The following is a 14,597-nucleotide window of genomic DNA, read 5'->3' on the forward strand; positions in this document are numbered from 1 at the left end:
ACTCTATGATGTTAATGAGGTCAGCAATGGAGGGCCGGGCTGAGGGATCATGCTGCTCTGCCTTCGTGATCCACCACTGGACCCGGGTATGCAGGGGTGAAGTGGTCCTGGCACCCAGGCAGGAAGCCATGTAAGCCAGGGCCCACGCCTCACTGGCCGGGCTGCAAGGTTTACCGGCCTTTAACTCTGGGGCGAACCATGGGAAGGCGCAGCGGCGCATGGGCCACCACATGTATCCCACGTCCTTCCGAAGTGGCCGCCCCAACCCGAAGTCGATGATGGTGGTGGTGTAACGGCCGTGGCGCCCCCTTACGCACACGTTACTCATACGCAGGTCGTTGTGTGCCCACCCCGAGGATAAGAGCACCTCCACCGTACGTGCCACATCCAGCAGGATAGCATACACACTGTGGCGCGGCAGGCGGCATTGCTGACATTTCATCTTGAGTGTAGGACCTGCATAATAGGTCAGCAGCTAGCGCTTCTTCACACACACCCCTACCAGCTCCTGCACCCCCTCCATCTCCCTCACCTTCAGCAATATGTTGGCCTCTGCCACCAAAGGCAGCGGCAGCACCTTCTTACGCTCGCGTGGGAAGGTTTTAATCACCACGGATGGATGCCCCGCCCCTTTTACCAACAAACAGGATCCGAATGATCCCGACCCGAGACTGAAGACGCGCCCAGCACCCTTCAGCGCCGCCACCTGCTGCGGTGTGAGTCGAGGCACACCTCTGTCCAGTTTGGCCTTGCGTATTTCTATCTGGAAATCGAGAAATTCAAACATTTGCTCATATTATTTCTCTGCACCACTTATTTTTCTTTAACTTGATGATAATGGGCACCTTCTTTCAGCTAAGTTCAAGGACGAGTGAAGTCAGATTGGAAGACTGACTAGCGGATTCAGAGGCGCTCCCCAACCCGTTTTCTGGCAAACATCTGCTCATCTGACATATTGTTACCTTCACGTGACTGTGATGAATTACAAGTCAGGTGGTTTCTTGTACCCCTGGAAACCATTTCCTACATTCGGTGGTAACAATGTCGCCAAGCGGACTCCTGGTGGTCTAGTGGGTTATGGCGCTCGGAATGTAAGCCTTCCGTCGGAAACGGGTGTTTCAATGCTCCCATAATGCCACTCAGAGAAGAGCGACAGGTCACTCTTGTTTTACTGTCTGAACTAAAAAGGCTAGTCCCTATGATTCCGATTGGTCACAATAAAGAAATAGCAGGACAAAATGTATTAGGTGAAACACGGCAATGCATAGGCTTGCTTGAAAATTCGTTTCCCAGTTGATGGTGGTTTGCAGATTATGGCTGTATATTTCATCTTTTGTTATTGTTTCACCTTTTTGTTATTACTGTATTTCATCTTTTTGTTATTACTGTGTTTCATCTTTTTGTAATTATTGCTGTACTGCTTCATTTGTTATTTCATCTTTTTTATTACTCTGTTTCATCTTTTTGTTATTTTTATCTCTTGTTTTCGCTGTATTTCATTTTTTGTTACTGCTGTATTTCATCTATTATTTCAACTGGTTTATTACGGTATTTCATCTTTCGTTATTTCTTCTTTTTTATTTCATCATTTTGTTATTGCTTTATTTCAGCTTTTTGTTATTTGATCTATTATTGTTACCCTATTGTGTCGTCGTATCGTTTCGTGTAGAAAGGCTCCAACATGCTTGCAGGCGTCGGCCTTGTTCACTTAATGGCGGCTCTTCACGCCGCATGATCTCTGCAAGCCTCCCCAACCAGTCTCTTATCCCTGCGATCACTCTCGTATGACCTCGTCCCAAGTCTTTTTCAGTCTACCTCTCGCAGCCATATCCCCGACGTTTATACTTCCATCCTCTCAGCATGCCCAAACCATTTCAGTCTACCTCTCCTCATCACAACACCAATACATCCCAGTTCCATCCTTCCTCTCAACTCTTCAGTCGCAATCGAAGCATCCGCCTCTACTCCCCGAGGCTTAGCATTTGGTAGAAAAAAAATTGGACATTCTCTTCTAACAAATCCTGGGTATTGGAGAGGAACACCTTCTCTCGATGGCACCGATATAACCAGTTGGCTCCTCTGTTCAGTTACGCATACGCCCCTGAACTCTCTCCCTATCCCCCCGTAAGGAAGATCGTGAACTGTGGCACTAAGACAGCTTCAGCCAACAGCTCACCAGGTTCAAGTTCAGATGAGCCTAGGGTTGCAAATTCTATTACTGCTACTATTACTGCAACCACCGCCACACTACCACCACCACCACCACCACCACTACTACTACTATTGCACTACTATACTACAACTATTACTGCTACCATCTGCGCTACTACTACTACCATTACTACTACTACTACTATTATTATTTTATAAAGTTCCCCCGAGCAAGACCCTATATTGGTTCATATAGCCCCGCTAGGTTACAGGAGCGCGCTACCACTCCCGGCACGCCGGCAGAACCGGGCGAGGCTTGAACTCGCAATTCCCCGATTACGAGTTTGATGCTCTACCACTGAGTCACCGTGCCCCCAGTTATTATTATTATTATTATTATTATTATTATTTGGTGGTAGGTGGTGGCAACCATCGTCCACTCACTTGATGTAGTGCCGCCTACTTCTTCCATCACCTTTATCATTCTCTTTCCGCATCTGTCCTCCTCTCTTCCTATTTCTCCCATCTTTCCTGTCACCTTTGATTCCTCTTCTGTCCTTTTCAGGTGGTTTTACACTGAGTGACAAGCCTAGAGGTTTCCTGTAAACCAGGAAACCATTTACAGCACTGAGTGGTAACCATATAACCAACCCATACGTGTTCCTTACGTGCCAGCAAGTGGGTTGGTAGAGGGTTAGGGTCTCTCCCCGTAAAACAACTCAAAGACAAACGACCACCCCTTAAGAGATTATGGCTTCTGGCTATCGATAGATAGATAGATTATTATTATTATTATTATTATTATTATTATTATTATCATTATCATCATTATCATCTCTCTCTCTCTCAGAGCTTTTGTTAAGGTTATGCTAAAATCTTTTCTGTGTTGAGAGGTGCATGAGATAAGTAAACGTAGGCTATTGTGGCGTGAGAGGCTGCATTGCAGTGAGAGCACGTAGAATTTTCTTTAATCTTACAAGGATCACCAATCTCTCAGCTTAGTGCAGACAGGCTAAAGGATCGGTTATACCAGTTAACATGGAGACACCGGGATCCACTCACTGGCGTGAATGGATCCTGGGAGACTTTTTCCTACCTCATAGCTAAGGTTCATCGAAATTTCATTCTATCATGGCTTAGTGTTCAATTTGTGGAAGCGGCCCAGTTTTGTCAAAGGAAAGCCAACTGACAGTGGATCATTTGTGAGTTGTATTTTGTATATTGGTATTGAAGCAGGGAAGAGTTTAGCAAGGTGCACTCGTGTCTCGCTGGGAAGGGCAATTCTATGAGGTGAATGTCTGGTAAGGGTCCATGAAGGATGTGATGTTTGGCCGAAAGTTTTGGAATGTTGTGGTGGCTGTGTGTCTGTGTGTGGCTTTGTGTGGAAGGGGAGGGATGTTGTTGAGGCATTCTATGTAGGGTGGGGTGGATCTTACAGTGCAGCGATGAACTATATTCCACGTGGTCTTTGACTGGGAGTACTTCTGTGTCCTGATACTTGTGATTTGTATGTTTAGAATTCGTACAGCCTGTTATTGTTCTTGAGGCTTTTTGCTGATTTTAAAGCCCTTCCTTGTTTGTAGGTGTTATGGTGGGAGCCCAGCTCAGAAACCCATCCATGGCCTGTATAGCTACATCAACTAGTGTAAAATATTCTTGATGACCCGATAAAAGGGGAACACTATAAAAAATTACTTTCCATTAATTCAGTAATCACATACTGAATCTCTGTAAGAGTTATTCAGGAGGCCAACAGTAAAACCAGGAGGAAGTGAGGGGTAATGCTCCAGAGATTATGAGAATAGAGAGATATTTATGGTGTTATAGCGCCATACATACGACTTCACGGTCTTTTCAATCCTTCTTCCCTCATCATCGATATATTTGGCTTCCTGATATTGAACTGAGGGCTGTGAACGAGTTCTTATACCAAAGTTTCTACGCCCCTTTTCACCTTAAATTTCCCGCTAGGAAGTAATAACATTGGCTTTGAGAAGTTCGTCAGTGATAACTTTCGTCCCTCACCTATAATGTGATGCATCGCTGATATGACAAGCTCCGTTAATTCACGTACAAAAATCTTGCCTTGGTTATTTTTACCAAACTTTATTAAACAATAAGTTTTTTTTTTCTTTTTTTAAGAATCGGAGGCGATACGAAAAGTACAATCACAGTATCACATCATGGCGTCTGCACTGGCGAGAGCTCCGAGGCATGTGGGCAAACTTGTGCCTCAAAATACGTGCTTGTTCCTGTGTGATATGCAGGAAAAGTTCAGGAACAACATCCAATACTTCCCGCAGATAGTGGAGATAGCTGGAAGACTCTTGAAGGCGTTTAAATTGCTTGACCTGCCTATAGTTTGCACCGAGCAGTATCCCAAGGGTGAGAAGGATTTGACCTTGCAATTTGTTATCTTGTACAGTTTGATGATTGAAGTAAGAGCTGGATATAGTTGTTGGATTATAATATGTATGTTGCGTCATACTATGCATACTGGTGTGAACATTAACTCTCGAGTGGTTTACTGTTGCCGGTTGCTGGAGGACTTAACCTTTGCCCCTTTATGTCAGTTGCCGAAGGTCTGATAAGAGGTTAGGGTTAAAGTTTATTTTCTTTTCTTCTGTAATTTAAAAGACAGGAGACAAATAGCTTTCATAATTTATAGGAAGTCACATCTCCATTGAGAATCTGCAACTTATCTTTGAAAATGTTAGGCTTACCAGGTTTAATCAGCATGACACAGCAACTGACCGTCATATTCACGGGTATGACAATTTTTCATTCATGCGTGCGATGTAATATAAATAGTGCTTTGGCATTTTTCATTACAGGTACTGTATGATATAATAAGCATGTCATATTTTTGTAGGTTTTTAGGCATTGATTCAGTACTAGAGTACAATTGTGGTATTTGCAAAATCATTTTTCATCACAGAATATTATATCCTTGCAGAAGGCAGAGCTTGAAGATAAAAGATTGTAGGGTATAATTGCTTACTTTAGTGATAGTAAAAGAGGCAAGGGATGATAGTCAAAGAAGCAAGGGAGTCAAAGATCACAAAGGGTGTCTGCTCATTAGCGGAGTCTCACGCTGGTCGTACTTATTCGTAAACACGTTATTACTGGGGCTAATTATGACAGACTCAGGTAGACCATTCCATATTTATCACTCTTGTACTAAGGAGGTTATTCCTCTGGGTTGTTCTGTGTCAGGGCTTTGCTAGTTTTAGACTGTGTCCCTGTGTTTCTAGGTGGGTATCATTGGTGCTAGCTGTGGGAAACAACTATCCTTGACCTTGTCAAAACCTTTCAATATTTTTTAGGTTTCAGTCATAGCTCCTCTAATCCTGCACTGTACCAAGGTGATTCAACCTCAGTTTAGCTATGTGGAAGCTCAGACAGGTCTGGAACTAATTTTGTGGCTCGAAGCTGCACCTGCTTCAATTTCGTCATGTCCCTCTTGGTATAAGGAGACCATGCCTGGATGGAGTACCGTACTTAAGTTGTGGCCTGATTAGTGCCATATACTGTACAGTGGCAGGAACATTTGAGGGTCCAGACATGTGAAAGTTTTCTTTAAGAGGCCCACCATTGAGTTGGCATTTGTTGCTGCTGCCTTGGCCACTTGTACAGTACGGTAGCTCTTAAGTCGAGGGTGATGATGATTCCTAAGTCATTTTCTTTTACAGTGGTGGTGAGTGGAGTTGATCCCATATTGTACTTGTATCCTAGGTTTTGCTTCCCAGTGTGCAGGACCTTACATTTTCCTTCATTAAATTGCAGTAGCCATTTCTGACTCCACTCCCTTAGTATGTTCAGGTTTCCTGCAAAGTAATGCCATCTTGTGGAGTTTTTATTCTGCGGTAAATTTTGGACAGTACAGTACTGGGTGCTTGCTCCCAGGTAAGAGTGAATGGAGATTTGAGTGATGAGTTTTCTGTGAATGTTGGTGTGCATCAGAGGTCAGTTTTGAGTCCCATGTTGTTTATCATGGTACTGTACTTGAAGCCCTCTCACGTGACTTTAGAAACGAACTCCCATGGGAGATGTTGTATGCTGATGATTTGGTGTTGATTGCAGAGAACAAAAGGGAGGCGAAGGAAAGGTTTAGGTAGTGGAGAGATGGTATGGGGGACAAGGGCTTAAGGGTAAATGAAGATAAAACAAAAGTGATGATATCTAGGGTTGGTGGCAGTACTGTCAAAGACATGGGAGAGTGGCCATGTGCAGTTTGCCACAAGGGCGTGGGAAGTATTTCCATCTTGTGCGGTGTTTGTGATAAATGGGTGCACAAGAGATGTAGTGGTATCAGAGGTAGACTGCGAGATAATGCTGATTTTATGTGTACGGCGTGTTGGGGAGAGCAGGTGGAGATTGTCAGGCATGAAAGGATTGAACTTGCTGGTGAATCTCTTGAGTGTGTGGAAGAGTTTTGTTATTTGGGAGACATGTTGTGTGCTGGAGGTGGGGCTGTAGCTAGCTCTGTGGCTAGGGTGAGAAGTGGTTGGAAGAAGTTCAGGGAGCTCTTGCCCCTCCTGACATTGGGAGGACTCTCCCTACGTGCTAAGGGGTCTTTGTATGCCGCATGTGTTAGGAGTGTAATGCTGTATGGCAGTGAGACCTGGGCAGTAGAGGAGGAGGATATTTGCTGGCTCAGACGTACAGAAATGACAATGATTATGTGGATGTGTAGTATGTCCCTACGTCCAAGGTCTGGGGGGGCTGGGTTTATGATGGAAGAGTTGAGAGGTAGGATGAGACTGGAGTGTATTGGTGTTGTGATGAGGAAAGGTAGATTGAGATGGTTTGGGTATGTGGAGAGGATGGGGGATGATAGTTGGGTGAGGAAGGTGAGAAGTGTTAATATTGGGAGTGGGGTTGTGAGGGGTAGACTGAGAAAGACGTGGGACGAGGTCATTAAGTGTGACCTCAGGGTTAAGGGACTGAACAGGGAGGCTGGAATGGATCGTGTAGCATGGAGAGCCGCCATTAGGTGACCAAGGCCGACGCATGCAAGCATGTTGGAGTGTTTAAAAACGAAACGAACAAAACAGTGCAGTACTGCAATGGTAGTGAAAACATTTTAAAAACCGTTGGTGCGATCCAGATTAATGTCTGATATATCGGAAAAAGTCTGGGTTAGCAGGGGGAAGTCTGATGTCGCTTTTATTGGAATTTTGCCTTTTTAGGAATGGCTTGGGCTCCAATTAGCCCGTTATAGTGAGGTTTTACTGTACTGCCTTACCGCTGCATGTTACAGTAACAACAGTATTGTACGGTAAATTTAAAGCCATCCGCAGTTAATATCACATCTGATACCACAGGTCTGGGCAGCACAGTACCAGAGCTGGGTGTTGTGGAAAACAATGTGCCTGTCTTCGATAAAACCAAGTTCTCCATGTGCCTTCCACCTATTCAGGATATCATCAAGGACAAAGAGGTGTGGGAGCTGTGTTTGGCAGTAATAATGATATATTTGCTTTAGCCTTGAAACACTTCTGGTGAGTTAGCCTAATGGAAAATCCATGTGGAAGTGATGACTGTAGGTCAGGTATATACAGTATAGGTATAGTCTTTACATTGAAATATTTTAGGTACAGTAAACTCTCAATTATCAGTTGTTGCAATATCCTGCTCAGCGTAATATCCAGCGCTGTTGGTTTGGCTCTATTAAAGCAGTATCTGGTAAAATTATGCAGTATCTGGTGCTGAAACGGGATGTAACCGGAGGTTCTATGCAATATCCGGCATCAGGGAGTATCAACCGGCTTGTAAACAGTAGCCAGCTGGCACTGTATTAGTGTACTGTAATAATCATTAGCACCTTGATTGTATTTAATGCTTAATTTACATCTTTTTAGGATAGAGGGCTGAGACAGAAAATAATGCAGTACTGTATTCAGCCTGGTGCTGAATATTGAGATGATGGAGGGTACTGTGCAGTATCCATTGTTTTGCAACATCCAGTGTATGGCTTGGCTGCATTATGCTGAGTAATAGAGAGTTTGCTGTATATACATGTGTTTTATTAATAATGTAGATCATTAATACTGTGAGTGCGTTTGCATATATGCGTGCGTGCATGTGTGGTTTGGTTTTAAAGAAGCAATAATTTTGAAACTTTCTTAAGTATGGTAATATGTTGTTTGATTTAGTAATCACATTTTCTACCTTCTATATCTCATAACATATGCAAACATAACATATGCAAACATCTACCATTGTTGAAACCATACTGTTAACAATCCTGCCACTTTACCTTGTACTCCTGATGCCTTAGCAGTCCTAATCTGTGTGCTGTAGAACTAGCTTCTTTACCTCTTGCTTTCTCTGATGTTATCTTCCCATGTATCTTATTCCAGTAACAAACATTCTAAGGTGTGGTGCATCCCCAGACAAATATTAAAATGTCAGTACAGTAGCTATGTATTTTAAGGTCCTAATGTGTTTTCCCCTGCTGCCCTTTAGCAATTTTCAGAACTGCAAAGGGAAAGGTGTTTCCCTCTTATGAGTATCATGACACTAGCCTGCACTCTTAAATTATTTTGACTTTGTGCTTTAGAGATTAATTTTTCCTTTAATAAAATTTTTAGCCCCGCAGTACTGTGGTGTAATATTGTGCATCAGTTTCAGTTGGGATTTTGACTGAACAAGGGAAGAATCTTTTAGAAATGGACCCATACAATCGTAAAAAATAATTAGTCCCAGTACAAAATCAGTGTTAAAGTTAATGATTATTGGCATACAGTATTGGTTGTTTGAGTGGTTGACACATTCCTATTGCCAAGTGGAATATGCCATTACATGTTTGAAGTTAGTGGTTATGAGACATTACATGTTAATTCATTGCTAAGTTTGGTGGTATATATTTACAGTTAGAACTCACTGCACCATCGATAAAAATATGAACTACCGAATTTCTAGAAACATATTGAAAATGCTATGAACTGTCATACCCTTTCACCTCCCTAGATCAAGTCAGTGGTGTTGTGTGGCATTGAGTCCCATGTATGTGTCCAGCAGACCACCTTGGACCTATTAGAGACTGGCCTTGATGTGCATGTTGTAGTTGATGCGTGTTCTTCGCGTTCCATGATTGACCGGTGAGCTAAGTACACATACTGTATCCAGTTTTGTAAGCAGGTTTAAGCTGTATAAAACATACTGTTTAGAATCCAAATGAAACAAAACTTTACATTTCTCTCTCACTTTTTTATCAGTTAATTTGTTTGCAACAGCTGTGATATAATATCTTCAGTGTAGAAACAGTACTTACATAAGCTGTGCTGTATATCTATGAATCCCCTTGTAATGAATCTACACTCATTTCTCTCCTCCCAATCTCAGGATGTACTCGTTTGAGCGAATGCGTGACAGTGGAGCTTTCTTGACCACCAGTGAGTCTGTCATATTAGGTCTTGCTGGGGGCTCCTCTCACCCATCCTTCAAGCAGTTGCAGAAGATAATTTGGGAGTCTGCACCAGACACGGGACTCCTGGCTGCTCGTCAGACTCCACTGGTCAAGGCTTTGACTGAAGCAAAGGATGCTAAACTTTAGCCCTTTCTTATTTTTTCTCTTGGTTTTTCTTGTTCCTATATGGTTGTCAAATCACAGAGCTTTTTTAAGTGTGATATTCTAAATTCTATGTGGGAAATTTGATGCATTAAACTTTTAAAAGTAAACTTGACATTAAGGCATTCTATTTTTTGTTTATACTGTACCGTATACAGTAAATGAGCATAATATTTGTATGGTAACTGGTAGGTTCTGTCTGCACACAGTTAGAGAAAATTATACTCATCTGGTTTTTACTGCTTGGTAACTATATTTTATTTATATTGATCCACAGTTACTCTTACTGAGATATGTAATTGTGTTGGAAGAAATAGTTCCATCTCAAATACTGTAAATTGATATTTCTGTTATCAGTTCATAAATGGTCCCTAAGAACAATTTTACAGTGTTGAGCATTGCTTTCCATTTACAAAACCACCCACCTTCGCCAACACTATAGTCCTATCCTGCATCTTTGGTGAGTCAGTGATTAATGCAACATTGTCTAAATGTGGCCCCAGGCTCATCTGGATATGAACCCAGTGGACTGCAGGTAGAACCTGGTTTTCTCTCGCAGTTCAGCATCTGCCTTTAGGGCAGCTGAGCCACCTGGTTGTATCAGTACCATCATGGAAAGGTGTCCCTTTCCAGAATCAGCCTGTTTATAATAGGATGTGATTAATGCAACATATTATGCCCTAAGTTTTGATTCTGTAACTTTTCTTTTGCCCTAAAAGTATAAGGAACTTTTCTTATGCCTGAAGAGTGTAAGGGAAGTTATATATATATAGATAGATAGATATAGATTATATGATAGATTAAAAAAAGAAAAAAAGGGTGATGTAGCATTAATTTATAAACTTCAAATGCATAATGATTACTTTTTCATATTGATCTAAATAGCCTATGTTGTATATCTGCTGGCTAGATGATATGAACACTTGTACAAGTTGTATATTTTACATAATATAGTAATAGTTAATGCCATAGTTGAAATAATAAATGAACAAATAAAAGGTGCTTGGAGAGCCAGCATGCTATTTCTCCTTGCAGGATATGGAGGACACAAAGAATATGAGGCATAATTACCTCAAATTTAGGGTGAACCTGTTTGGATCTCTGGCTGTAGTTGAACCATGACTTGCTAAGCTGCTCCAGCAGCGAAACAGGAATTGGGATGCCCCAGCACACATCTGGGATAGCTACAATGGTGACATTGTGATACCCTTTTGATCCCTTGCATCATGCCATACAGGAGTCATTTCTGATTGCTGTAATATGCTTTCCAGAATCTTGTCAAGCTTTTAGAACTCCAAATTTCCTTATGGTAAAAGTGCATGTTTATGGCTGATAAAGGGCCAGACATGAAGTGATGCACTCTCACAAGGTGGTTGGTTGCAGCTATTTCTGACCTGCCTGGTGCTAGTCAACCAAAACATGCTTCAATGGCAACAAGGATGTTTTCAATCCATCAATGCACAATCAGGGGCATCTGGAGTCTTATACACTATATAATTTTCAGTTGGGAGATTGGTTAGCATATGTATGGATTTTCATTACTTTATGGTAAGCATTTCCTTAAAAAGTCTCAGTGAAAAGGCTCAATCTTTTCTCAACTCTCCCACACCATGGCAAACTGGAACCTAAGGGCTAACTCTGGAAAGTATGAAATGGTACTGAATTCATAATAAGTGCTTTGAAAATGACAAGAAAAGCATCCTTAGAGCCTTGAACTCACCAGCAGTATGTTGCCTTCAGTCCGCTGAATGTCTGTATGGGGTCATTCATGGCTGTTTCACAACACAGGTGATGTCGTATGATGGGAAAATGCAACAAATTTATAAATAAGCTCACATGGAAAAGCCTCCCCCCCTTCCCATCTCATCATGAGTTTACTGATACTATAAGAAATGTCACAGCTGTGCCTCGCTATATGTAGAGTTAATAATATTTTTTAACTGGGTTGAGTATGTTATTGCTACCTTTGTCATCACAGCTCAGTTAAATCTGACAGCAGATCACTTTTTCAGTTTTTAAAAATTATTGTCTGGGAACCCACCATAACTGTCCTAACCTGACTTTCCATGATTTCAGTGGATTGGGTATGATACAGTTAATACACTGAATCCAGATGGCATCCTTTGGTTTTTGCTGCTGTCTGACATGTTTATTCAAATCATAAGAATGGTTTCTCATACTGATTGAGTTTATTTTGGCTATATCTAACCCTTCCAGTTCAAAGAGTTATTGCACTGAATAAAACTGTCTGGAGATGGCAAGAATAAAGTTTATACTCCTAAGCTCAATTTGTAAAGGAATAAGCTACAACACATGGAAGAAAACCCAGCAAGTGTCCAACTAAATGGCCAATGTTCACCTTTCACTGAAACCTTTTCATATGCTTAAATCACTTTGTCACATTACTGAGGTAGTCATTGTCAATAACCATGCTAAAAATGGGATGCATTCCATATACATATAATCCATTCTATTTGATTAATAGACTCTTACTCCACATCTTAATAGTGTGAAATTACTTTGGAGAAAGTGATCTGAGTATTTCTGGGAGAAGTAATCATCCTATCTATCTATCTATTGCCAGATGCCTCAATCATCCTGAAAATAAAATTCACATACAACAAGCCAATTTATAAACTAATAAAGTATGACAATCACAGAATACATATAAAATATGACAATTCAACTGCTGCACCGTATACTGTAATTAATACCCTACGACTAGACCATTTTTTCATTCATTCATTGCCAGATGCCATGTATCCCAGACGGGGTGGCCAATGGCTTAGAGTTAATTGTTTTACAGGGAGGGGTACTAATCCTCCACCAACCCCACTTGACACGTAGGGATGCCACCAGCATCTGGTGTTCCCAGGCGGTCACCCATCCAAGTACTAACCAGACCCAACGTTGCTTAACTAGCCTAATTTATTGAAAAAAGTTTAGGGAGTTCTACACCACATAAAAATCCACTGCTACCTACAATATCTGACAGGCATAACTGCACTACATTTAATTTCTCCAAATCCTAATCGAACAACATACTTAAAATTTCAAAGTCCTTATAGAAGAGAAAAGTTCATGAAAATGATACTGATGACACATAAATATCAAGTACCACAGAACTTCAAAAGTAAAACCTTGATATAACAGACTTCAATAGACTGGAATTTGCATTTATCAGACTCAAGGAGCTACCGGACTAAATTCCTACATTTCGGAAATAGTCCGATAAAACCAGATGCAGTCTTGACTGCCTGACCACTTTAGCTATGTTCACCACAATAAGGTAAAATGACATGTTTATCAGTGTACAGTACAGTATTATTATGTATATTATATCTATCTATCTATTGCCAGATGCCTCAATCCCGTTTGGGGTGGCCACAAACAAATCGCCTCCAAGTCGCCCTGTCCCCCGCCATTTCACTACCCTGCTCCCAACTCACACCCCCCTCTCTCATATACCTCTCCACCCCATCCCTCCATTGTATATTATACAATTTGATTAATTATACATTTGATTAATTATACAATTTGATTAATTATACAATTTGATTAATTATACATTAATTATACAATTTGATTAATTATACATTAATTATACAATTTGATTAAGGTAGTGAAGTTATAACACAGTATAGTACTGGAATGGTAGTCAAAACAGTTTGAAAACTGTTCATGTGATCCGGACTAGCAGGGGGAAGTCCGGATGTCGTTTTTATTGGAATTTCGCATTTTTCAGAATGTCTTGGGCCCCAATTAGTCTGTTATAGTGAGGTCTTAGTGTGCTGTAAAACCACACTATAACAGACTAATTGGGGCTGAAGCCATTCTGATAAAAGCAACATCCGGACTTCCCCCTGCTAACCCGGACTTTTACCGAAATATCAGAGATTGGTCTGGATTGCACCATTTTTTTTTTTTTTTTTTCCCCCCATTAGCACTGTTGCTTCATTACTTGTTATCCAACTCATATCCAGCAATCTACATCCTCAAGACCCTGACCCACTCCAATGACCATCATCAAGGTCACGACAGCCGCCCAATGCCCATCCAACGCCCAACATTAAGGTCATGCACAACCACCCAATGCCCATCATCAAGGTCACGACAACCATCCAATGCCCAACATCAAGGTCATGACAACCACCCAATGCCCATCCAACACCCATCATCAAGGTCACGACAACCTACCCAAACATCCCCATCCTCCACCATCCCCCTGCCCCAGCTGGACTGAGGACAGGTCTGGACTGCTTCTGGCTTTAGTGGACTTTTCCCGATATACAGTACTGTATTAGAATGTACTCTTGTAGGCTCTTTGAATCTGATAAAACCATGTTCCAGTATACTGAAGTACGTTATATCGAGGTTTCACTGTACTGAGCCTTGGTCCTAAAATTTTACTATAATTTTATGAGGTACATTAATTTATTATGCTATTGCAATCCGCTTGGGTAGCTGCCTTTACTGGGAAGGGTAATGCTCTCCTGTAACCCTAGCAGGGCTACATGATCTATCTTGGTCTAGCTCAAGGGAATAATTCCTTTATCCCTTCCGATTACAAGCACCATAATATCATATTTTCTCCCCTTGGCACCATACACAGCTTGTCTGTGCTAAAACCTCAAGATCACCGGCCATCTTCACAACTATACAGCAGATGCTCGATTTAACTAATTCAGCCAACCCCCATTCTGTTATCTCGAATTTTCTGTTAAATAGAAGTCCGTAACCAAGGCTCAATATAAAGGAAAATTTTCTGGTATTTTGAGCTATTTTCCATTAAATCCTTGAAGCCAACCCAAACCTAGCAAACTGTGCTAACTCTCAATGCTACACATAGCAGTCTGAACCCATAATTAAT

General features: G+C 41.5%; 1 protein-coding gene across 1 annotated transcript; it reads left to right on the forward strand.

The window, feature by feature from the left end:
• Positions 1-4,334: 4,334 nt before the first annotated feature.
• On the forward strand, positions 4,335-11,780 carry LOC145416796 (isochorismatase domain-containing protein 2-like). Its single transcript, XM_080285722.1, has 4 exons — positions 4,335-4,536; positions 7,479-7,594; positions 9,127-9,257; positions 9,502-11,780. The coding sequence occupies exons 1-4, from the start codon at positions 4,335-4,337 to the stop codon at positions 9,710-9,712; spliced, it is 660 nt and encodes a 219-aa protein (XP_080141848.1). The 3' UTR covers positions 9,713-11,780.
• The last annotated feature ends 2,817 nt before the right edge of the window (positions 11,781-14,597 follow it).

The sequence above is a fragment of the Coenobita brevimanus genome, chromosome 107 (genome assembly GCF_032717465.1).
Source record: "Coenobita brevimanus isolate Jiangsu-jjx chromosome 107, ASM3271746v2, whole genome shotgun sequence".
In the NCBI taxonomy this organism is placed as follows: Eukaryota; Metazoa; Arthropoda; class Malacostraca; order Decapoda; family Coenobitidae; genus Coenobita; species Coenobita brevimanus.